Source organism: Poecilia latipinna, unplaced genomic scaffold (genome assembly GCF_001443285.1).
Source record: "Poecilia latipinna isolate Pla-1442-1.1 unplaced genomic scaffold, P_latipinna-1.0 Scaffold511, whole genome shotgun sequence".
NCBI classification, from domain to species: domain Eukaryota; kingdom Metazoa; phylum Chordata; class Actinopteri; order Cyprinodontiformes; family Poeciliidae; genus Poecilia; species Poecilia latipinna.
Window position 1 is genome coordinate 1 of NW_015113127.1, and position 10,989 is coordinate 10,989.

Below are 10,989 nucleotides of genomic sequence, written 5' to 3' on the forward strand. Positions count from 1 at the left end.
GTTTAAATTCTCAGTGATCCCCTGCTGGTTTTTGATCTCTAATGTAAAATGCACAGAGCTTCCATAGTGAGGAGACTTAAAGGCTCCTCACAGTCTCACCAGGTTCCTTGTAACACTCTTTCTCTCTCCACTCGAGACCCCAGCTGAGCGCCGTAATTGCCCAGCAGGACTGCAGGCTTCAGTCTCCAAATGGTCAGATTAATGTCAATTAAGGAGCAGAGACAACCGCCTATTCTGGCCCCTTTTAATCTCTGTGTCTCATGGGGGCGTCGGGGTGGATCTAATCAACTTGCTCTCAGTCTTATTAAGCTGAATTCTCTCTCTTTATCTCTTCCTCTGTGACAGTTTTATTCTTTGTCTCTCTCCGTTTCACCTCAGGGAGTTCATCACCAACCTGAAAAGCTTCAGCTCCTTCTACAGCGGCCTCGGGGAGGCGCTGTGCAGTCGGGAGCCTACCGCAGCAAACAACTCCCTCTGCTGGAATGGGCAGGAGATGACAGACAGGTATGGATTAATAATGGCATTTATTTCCGAGCGCATCTGCTGGAAAATCCACGGCGCCCGGTGCTTTTAAAGCGTATCGGCTCACGAGCAGATCCTCGATCTGGCGGGTTGATTTCACGTCTCGGAGCGCGTAGGTGACTTGAAGGGTAAGTTTTCCCCAAGCTGAAGGGCTTCCTCCTCCCCTCTCCTTCTCCTCCCACTGAGTGTGAGTGTAAATCTTGACTTTGGCTCTATGGGATGTTATAAATGTCAGGCGTGCTGTCCCCTTCTCCTCGCGCCGTTAACTGCTGTTTCCGTTGTTCTACCTCGCGCCTCCAGCACATCTCCTGCACCCTGCAGAACCGTGATTGCTTTGAGCGCTTTTTCACTCGCTCCCTGTTGTGTGGCTCCAGTTGCACACTTTTCCCCATTAAATCTGCAGAATGTTACTTTTATGTATTCTTTTTTTTTTTTAAATCAGTTTTTTACATATTAAAACTGTCACCATGTTGTGACGGTATGGTACGAGACAGATAATCTGTGACAGAAAAAATCTAGACCTCCACATCCTCCCTGAGCTACTATAATGACCTTAAAAAATGCACAGCTTCCGAACAAAACAGGAAAACTGTTTATCCACCACGATGCTAACTAGCCTTAGCATTAGTAACAGGTTCTACTGTCTGTAAGACAGCAGAAGACAGCAGACAGCATAGGGGAAGGTTGTGAGCCATGCTTACAGAAGCTTGATTGACAGCGCTAAGACCCTCCTCTTGACTCTGATTGGTTGTTTCTAACTGAGCTATTTCTGTAGTAGCACTGGGAAAAGGCAGACGAGCTTGATTTTTACACAGATTATCGGTCTTAGATTACGCTGTCACAATATCTGTCAATATGTTTCCATATTAACAGATATGGAAAAAAAAAAACCAGTTCCACATTGCATGCTTTTTGCCTGGGCAGATACACACATCTGTTTCTTCCTCAGTTGTTTTGTTAATTACGACTCTTAACAAATTTGAGATAGGAGACCCCTGCGGGTTAATATTTTTTCTCTCGCTTTCCAGAGATTAAATTCCGATCTTTGCTCAAACTTCTTTTATCTTTCCATAAAGCTGGCATCAGCCTGTGAAGGAGACATCAGTTTTTGGCGAGAGGAGGGCGAAGCTGTCCCGAGGGGATGATTACAAGCTGGACCAAATGGCGTGATAGCAGGGTGGCAGGAAAGGAGACAAAATGATGGAGAGATTACAATGTCCTGCAGCAAGCAATTCTCCCGTGTCACCTGCGAGGGCATTCCGTCTGCAAATATAGCCGGGATTCGTTTTCAATCTATTCCGGATCGTCGTTCATTATCCCCTCCCTCTCAGGACCTTCTCCAGAAACCCGGACCGGCCGTATTGTCTCACATTGTTAAATTTAGACGAAGCGGGGAGGAGGGGAAGGGGTGAGCTCCGGAGAGGTCGACTGCCGAACGCCTCCGACATGCTGTAAGAGCTGCGTTTGGAGCTAAATGAGGCGCTTTTTTTCTTTCTTTTTAAATCAGGTGTGTGTTTACCACCCCACCTGGAACCGAGATCAGAGGAGCAACACTTTGCTCCACATCAAAGAGCGCCTTGCTGATAGGCATGAGAGAGATGTGATGCAGAATCCGGCTTCCATCCCTGCTTTGGATCTAATGATGCCGGAAAATCACAAGGGGTGATAAGAGCTCCAGTATGGAGCTAAAATATGGAGTCATAACGTTAATTGAAAAAAAATAAAAAAAAATCAGATGTTTAAACTTAAAAAATAAACCAACATTGAGCTCTTAATTATTGATATTTTAGTACAGCAAAACTTTCTGTTACATTTCCTTTTTCTAATTTCAGCTAAATTGTAAAAATAAAATACAGACAAGCCATTTGTTACGTGTCCAGAGGACAGGGAAGGAATACACAAACCTTGTTTTTAGGAATCTGTAATAACCAGTGTTAAATATCTCAGTTCATGTTGCCCTCATCCACTTATTGGTGGTTTTTATGCTTGCCTCCATCTACTATGGTACTAATTTCACATTCTTTGGGTTTTGGTTATTGTTTGTGTTTGATCGTCTTGTTTGGGTTAATTATGTTCTACAGGTCTTGCCATATTCAGTTAATTTCTCTGTGTTTAATATTGTTTCTAAGATGTTGCCGTATTATTTCATTTTATATTTAGTTTCTTGGTATACCTTTTTGCTCTTTTTCTTTAATTTAAATTTCTTAGATTATTTCCTGTCTCTTTGCTATCACAGCTGTACCACCACTGATTAGTGTTTCTGCCTCTTATATCACCTAGTGACCCTGCCTCAGTACTTAAGCTCCTGACATCAGCATTGGATTCTTCCTTTTCCATGCTTGTTTTTTTTTTTTTTTGTTGAAAGACTTGTAAGTCTATATTTTTTATCACTAAACATTTAAAATAAGTTATTTATCAGATCTGCTACTATGACTAGGTTGAAGCTAACCATGTGCTAAAATACCCTAGCTAGCTAGATGGGGTTAGGCTTGCTAGCTAATTTCCACCTGGGCACTACAGGAGGAAATTAGCCTTTGTAGCCATAACCTGGTGTAGTACATTTCTCCTCATGTGGTTTAATGTTGTACATTGTCCCATTTTAAATAAAATAATTAACTGACGGGTATATTAGCAGCAACCATTGGTTCTGGTTCATGCAGTAAAAACAGAGGGAGGAGAAAAGCTAGCTAGCTATCTTTTTTGCGACTGTCACGGTTTAAGTGCAACTTTAACACCAGTTGGTTGAATGCTAAAGTTCATTCTGTGAATAAATAAATTTAAATAAGGGCAAAAAAAAGCAGTTATGGCTGTTGCTCTTGTGCATTTCGTGATATAGTTGTTACGTTTCATTCATAGTGCTCTTTGAAAAGTCATAAAATTCCTAAACATGTTTGTTAAACCTTCATGCAAAGCCAAATTAAGGGAGTCGACAACCATCGCTTTCAGAAATGTAGCGATGAATAAAACATGAAAAGGCTAAGGTAGAGTGTTGAACATATTTTCTATAACGCGTTTTCCTCACAGTTGCAGTGTGAGCCTGCATATGCGACCATGAAAGCTGAGCTCTGATTACTTGCAATGAAACACTCCTACACACTCGCATAATCAAAACCTGTTCTGCGTGAGGTCACCGCTGAACTGGTGCTGACCACATTAGCTCTTTTATAACAACCAGAAAACTAATAAAGCTGCTGTTGAGTTTCAATTACCGACCCTTCCAGATAAAACTGGTTTCCTCTTTCATTGGCAGTAGCAGCCGCAGCGTTAGCGCACTGTGACCTGCGCGCCTGCCTGCCCGTATTGGGACCGGGTGGAGCCGTGATCCATCAGGTGATATGAACGTGTCAGACTCCACACTCCATTACCTGGACTCCCATTTCCTCCTCGTCTGTTTGTGCCAGTGTGGGAGGTGCTGGTCTCCGTCAGACTGGGCCTAATAGTGCGGTAATTGGGGTGTGATTAGATTAGCTTATCGCAGGAGTTTACCCATCTGATCAGCTCGGCAGGCGGCAACACAGAGACTGGATAACAAACGGAGAGAGAAAAAAGGGGGAAACGCGGCGATGCGTGTTAAATGATCCCGTGGTAAAATTATCTGAGTGGCATTTATCACATGAAACACTAACCTGCCTCTGCTCCCCTTCTCACTCCATCTCCCTCCCCCCGGATCCTCTCCCTCCTCGACCCATATTTTCTCTTTCTCCTCTCTGACTAATTGATCACACATCTTTCCATTATTAATGTGATAATTAGGAGCTGAGAGGGGATGAGATCATGGCTAATAAGGAGAATAAATAACTGAGGGAACGTAATTCAAGTTTAATGAAAAGTCTGACTTTGCGTATAGAGGGAAAGAGTGATGAGCGCAGACGTTAGGAGAGAGGTGTGTGCGTGCGTGTGAGAGAGAGCGGGCGAGCAGTCAGGTCAGTGTCACAGAGATGAAACTAGAGGATGACCTCACACACACACACACACACACACACACACACACACACACACACACACACGCCTTCGTATATTTTTATCTCAAGGATCTTTGAGGCTTTCTGAGTGTTTTTTTTTTTTTTTGAAGAAAAAAAAAAGTCCAGATTTGAGTTAGACCTTCATGTTTCAATCATTTACTGCAGAGGATAATACTTCATCTCCAACCGGATCTGGGTTTAGGTTGCAAACAACCACATACGTGTTTCAGTTTAAGTTTGATCACAAAAACAACGTAATCTGCAAAAAAAAAAAGAAAGAAAAATAATTAAACGTCTTGCCTTGCATCACCTCAAATGTCATTTGTTTCCAAATCTATGGAGTAATCCCGATTTAAAAAGCTCAATGCTGACTAAAATATGCAACCTTAGCTCCACTCTCTGTATTAATGCTGGAAAAACATATCTTCCCTGGTATTAATTTAACACACTATGGTTTTTACAGAAGATAAATGTAAAGTAATAAAATGTGAACGAGATGAACACAAACTAAAGCACTACTTAAAGTATTAAGTAAACTTATCACAATATTTCCTGGTACTATTGTGATAAAAATGACGATAAAAAAAAACCTGTTTCATGCTTGTTTTGTCTCTCTAGGTAAATGTGTCGCTGTGTCTGCAAGGCACCAACACAGAATCATTCCCAGCTGAACTACGCTTTTACAAGACACCAACTACATGAACACGTGACTTTTATCACTGAAATTCAGACAGTAGCTGCATTTGTTCACGTGTTTGAACGTATTAATATTTAATGATGCTCACCTGGAACAAACAGTGGAGAAAATAGTGATAGTAATCACAACAATACAGCCAGCTTTCTGGGTTTTAAACATAAATTGGAATTATTGACATCACGATAAATCAATATTTTTATCATGATAAGAAATTTTTCATGATAATAAATGACACAATAAATGTCCATCTGTTTTTGTGAAGCCTTTGTGTTTTTTTGAAATAGCAAAATCAGATTACTTTTTTTTGTTGTTTTGGTTTACAATTTTGTTTTCAGAGATATTTTATTTCTTGTGCTATGGTTTTCCCCCCAAAATTGTGACGTTTTAATTTTGTTGTCAAACATATTGAGTAGTTTTTGTTTCCAATGCTGCATATTGTTTGTTTTACTGATGTTTCTTTAGAAACTTTCCACTTTTTATTGCCTCTTTTTGTTTTATGCATGTTTCTCTGCAGCATTTGTTTTTGTCCCATTTTAAATTTCTTAAAATTTCTCCTTTTTGCTATGCTTTAACGACAGGACTTTTTTGCCATTATATATTTTTGCAGGTTTGTTTGTTTCATATCCAACTCATGAAGCAGTTTGCCATAAGACGTTTTATACCAGGCGCAATGGAATAATATCTTTAACAACCTACAATTTAGCATAATTCCCCAAATTAATACATTTTATGGAAAGCAGATGTTACTGGACTCAAGTTGCTCAGCGGTGTATTAGTTTGATCAGATGACATAATCTGTCATATTTCATCAAAGTCAGAACCACAATAAACACGAATGAGACGTTCAAAACAATGATGCACACTTAAGTTAGATTATTCATGAGAATTGAGCTGCTGTTTATTTAACTAAAATTCTCTTCAATTCATTAAAATACGTTTGTTACGAAGAGAATGATTAAACGCTTACAAAGCGTTGAGTTTTTAATGGAAACACAGCAATACCCATTTAGGTGTTTTCTTAAAATTTGTGACTTTTTCCAATATTTTTAACATTTAATTTTTTGCTCTGCTGTTATACTTTTCACTTTCAGTGATGCTTTATTGTTTTCCCAAAACAGTCGTGACTTTTACGTTTCCCCCCACAATCCTGTTTACAGCGAATCCTCGGGGATGACACCACTTTGCACTCCTCAGTCCGCTGCGTCGCTTTTTGACACATTGTCACAACATCAGATCTGGTCGTACCTGGAAACAGTAGCTAATCTGAGAGCTGGGAACGGGTTAATCGTGGCGGCGAATGAACTCTGTAAACATGTGCAGGAAAGTCTCAGCATGAAAGTCTGGGGGGAGAGGACACACCTTTTAGACACAGCAGCTCCTCCTCCTCTTGATAACATGCACACACACACACACGAGTCAACAGAGCAGCGCTTCCTAAGGTACACATGGAGGCTTGTAAGCACTCGCCTGTTGGCTGCTTGCATCTAAATTCACCCTCCAAGCTGCAGCAGCAGCACAGAAACACATCTCTCCTGAAGTCGTTGCATCGACACGGATGATTAAAGCAACGCTAAGTGGAAAGTTAATATGCACAAAATTAATCTCCAACTCAACTTTGCATAATGACTAAAACCGTGTGAGGTTTTTTTTTTTTTTTTTTTTTTTTTGCTTGCCTCATCTCGACAAAATATGTGCATAAACTGCGTGTGTAAATCCACTTATTAGAAGCTTAAGACCCATTACACGCGGAGGCTGGTGCAGATTTATGTTCAACCTTGTCCAGAAAATCCCATTTGGATTCCATTGTTTTTTTTTTTGTTGTTTTTTTTTTGTTATCTACCACAAAATCTATTTTAAGACATTAAATCCTGGAAAACACTGTTTCTAACTTTAGAAATGTTTCTTCCACTCAGGGCTCAGCTCTCCGTTCAGTCAGAGCTCAGTTACAAATTGACTTTTCGTGTTTCTAGAAGGAAACGTCTCAGACCTGTCATCAATTTTTCCCGACACTAGATGGTGATAAACACCGTACTTGGGGAGACGTGGCGGCGCTCACTGTGGTTTTTGCAAGCACAGATTACAGAGAAAAGGAAAGATTCAGCAACACTTATTGTTTTTTCTTGTTTTTTTTTTTTTTTTTCAGGTTTGCCGGGCCCAGCCAGAAACGGCTTCATCCCGCTTCGGAGTCTAAGAGCAACAAGCAGCCGGAGCCGGTCATCAGCCAGATCATTGATAAACTGAAACACATCAACCAGGTGAGCTGCAGGGCCCAGCGCTTCATTTTCTGTTTGCACCAGACGTGCTTTGGCAGCAGGAATTTCTGAACTTTCCTTTACACAACGTGTTTCTGCGTCTCTCTTCTGCTGAAACAAAGAGATGAGTTCCACTTCAGCTCATCTACGTCGAAATCTATACTCACCAACGTTTTTCAAATTTGCTTCTTGGCCTGTTTTCTGGGACTGAAACAAATAATCCCGATTAATCGATTATTGAAGTTCTTGTCAGCTAATGTAGTGATGGATTAATCATTAACTGGAGGATATAGACTCCAAAAAAACACAGATTATGGAAAGAAAAACACATTCATAGCAGTACTTGGGCCAAAACTGGCCAAAAAATACAAACATTTTGCATTCAAGATGGAGAAAAAAACCCTTTGTCTATAAATATGTCGTACACAGAACTCAGGTAGCAATTCTAGCTTCACCCAGTGCAAAATCTGTTTAAAAAAAATAAATAAAAAAACAATTAACCCTCCTGTAGTCTTAGCGTGACGCCAAAGAGGAGGCCGGCAAATGTCACGGTCGGACAACGGCGGGGTGACTGTCCAGTCAAAACGACAAAGAAAGCGCACGCGGCATCGGTCTGACCCTGTTGGAATGCGCACAGGGTAAACTCGAATAGACCCTGGTGTCTCTTAAGACCGAGGGAGGGTTAAGCACCTTTTAAACTGGTTAATATAAAACATGACCATCATAATGAAGCTCACTCAGACCTACGCTGTTTGACGCTAAGTCAGGCAGAAAGGGCTGAACTTTTCACATGACGATGTGAGAAATATGAAGTATTTTAGCTGGAGATTCATCCTTTGCTTCATATGAGCAAGCATAAACCAAGGGCTATGCTATGTTGTTGGATTTTAGGAAACAAAATGTTTACTTAGTTAAAAAGGGAATAATTTTTTGTTTATTTGCATCTTTTAATGTATTTCTAATATTGTCTGAAATAAACATTGAAGAGGTTTTAAAAAAAATCTGCATAATGTGCAGATTTTGTAAATGATCGATTAATTGTTAGATTAATTGGCAAATCACTGGAAAAATCTGTAAGATAATTAATTACTAAAATAATCGTTAGTTGCAGCCCTACTCGTCTTTGATGGAAACCTCTGGATTTCGCCGCCTGAGCCTAGAGATTGCTGCCAGATCAAACTGCGCCCGTTTAGATCGATGTATCATCCCCTCAGATCAGCTGGAACTGCCACCGTCTTGCCACTTGTAGCTGTCAACACACCCAGCCGGCCACCTGCACTCTTCCACCTTCACATGCATGCGCCTTGTTAGCGCAGCAGACCCACGTCTCGATGGATTACACTCCCTCTGCCCCCTTTTTGCCAGATCTGAGGAACCCCGTTGCCTCCCCTCTGACTGACAGCCAGGGACTCTCACCGAAAGCATCACAATGTGTTTCATTTCTCACTTGCTCTTGCTCCATCTATATACGGCCGACTCCCCTCCCAGCCACCTTCAAACGGGCCTCCGTAAATATCTGTTGCAGATCTGGCTCTGGAAGGGCTTTGGCCCCTTAAGCCCCAGGCTAGTTTTCAAAACTTCCACCTGAGGAACATCCTCTAATACCAGGAACAGCTCCCATACCGTAGAGCCAAGCCAAACAGCCCAGAGCTCTGCGGATAAGACGCACATCTGAAGTACTGTAAGTCTTCCTGTTCCTCGTCGCCGTGTCAGAGAGGCCGTTCGGAAAGGCAAGAGCAGGGTGTAAATTGTGAGAAGAGCTTCATAATAAAGCGCAGCTGCAGTGCCTCGCAAAGGCAATCACACACATTTTTAGCCTTTTAACGCTTTCTCACCAACAACATCAGGGAGTTTTATTGTGAATTATTGTGATTCACCAACACAGAGTAGTGCATAATTGAGAAGTGTTTTTTTATTTCTACAACTCTTACAAAAAGTGGCTTTTTTTCTATTTATGTGGAGCGTTCTTGAGTTAATGCTCAGCAGGATCATCTTTAGATGCAGTTACAGCTCTATGTGTTTACCATTGTAGATTTCTGAAGGTTAATAAATAAATTGCTGGTCTGAACTTTGACTGGGCCATTCTAACATGAATATGCTTTGCTGTAAGCTGTTCCACTGTAGCTCTGGTTTTCTGCAGGATTGAGAAAACCTCAAGTGTTATGCAGCTTCTACAGAGTTTTCCTCCATCATGTCTTTATCTCAAACTATCTTCAAGGTTTTTTGTTTTTTAAATGGGACGTTATGTATTAATAAACATTTACAAGTAAATACATGAACTTGTAGCCAGGTGGGATATTTCCATTTGTAGTCCCTTCAGCAGCTTGATTTTAAAGCACATTAATACAGAGATAAAAACCACAAAGTAACATTACAGCGCAAGAAATGAATAAAACAAGAGGAAGTGTTGTGTAAAATTAACCTTTTTGAGCTTTACATCGTGTTATAATGTTATTCCCTCGTCTAAAACACACCTGGCGTGTTGCTTTGATTCTTTCATTCACGTTTGAGGAATCCTTTAATCTCCATGGCAACCATTTAGCTGTGCAAAACGCCAGGGTGGACCTAGCGCCACCTTCGAGGACGAAGCTCCTCCTCAGGGGGTGATGACGTCCTGAAAGAGCAGGAGTTTCTGAAAGAGACAGAGGTCGAATTTCATGTCATTAAATTACAAAGTCAACTTTCTTTTAAGTCATATTTGACATATATGTAGCATTTTTATGATAACTGAAAGTAACTTAGTTGCTTAATTGTTGCTTAGTTGCTATAAAATGGCACTATGAGGCTGGAAAACTGGTAATACCGCCCCCTTAATGAAAGCAATTGGATTTTTTTTTTTTATGTTAGCGACATATCTACAAAGTTTTGCAAACATCTGTAACAGAAACGCAGCTGAACATGAAAGTGGGACATGTTACTTCTCTCGCTGATTTTCTGTTTCATGACATATAAAACTTTATTTTTAAAGAGAGAGTGACAGCAAAAAATCAGACAGTCACCATTTAGTCATAAAACCCTGGACTCACTCTGCTGGAATCGTCGTCCTGCACTTCCAGGGACCAGCTGTTGTCCCGGCGCCGTTACATTTACTGGGGAAGCTCAGGTTTCTGATTGGCTCCTGTGGAGGTTTGATAAGGGAAAAAAAGAGAGAGAGGTAGTTTGGTAAAACGGCTGAGCTCTACTTCCTACAGCCATTCACAAAATACCTTAAACACATGGACTGATTCAAATCAAGTGCTCCCTCTGTAACCTTGTTCTGTTCTCTAATTGGCTCGTGCCGATGGGGTGACGTGTCGCGCATGCTGACATTTATGGGGGGCTCTGATTGGTGTTTCCATGACCTCCTGATATTTCTGCAGGTTTTATATCCACATGGGAGCTTTTACAGTCATATCTGATGACTATAAAGTGAAGTAATTCAGTGTTTCTTTCTCAGCTCCAGCCTCGCATCAGATCTTCACTTCAGTGCGCTGGATGAACATCTGACAGACGAATCGCTGTGCTTGATTGAGTATTTTATGTGCAGCGAGGCTGTTTGGCTTCTAGCTGTGTTGTT

At 41.0% G+C, this 10,989-nt stretch overlaps 1 protein-coding gene across 1 annotated transcript in view; it reads left to right on the forward strand.

Annotated features, from left to right (window-relative positions):
- Window positions 1–378: 378 nt before the first annotated feature.
- The window catches only part of LOC106952387 (glypican-3-like), a gene marked incomplete at its 5' end in the record, with an annotated part of 79,739 nt that continues 69,128 nt past the window's right edge, over window positions 379–10,989 (forward strand). Inside the window, 2 exons of the mRNA XM_015040467.1 lie at window positions 379–504; window positions 7,325–7,436. Coding sequence (XP_014895953.1) covers window positions 379–504; window positions 7,325–7,436 — 238 coding nt within the window. The remainder of the gene's footprint in view (window positions 505–7,324; window positions 7,437–10,989) is intronic.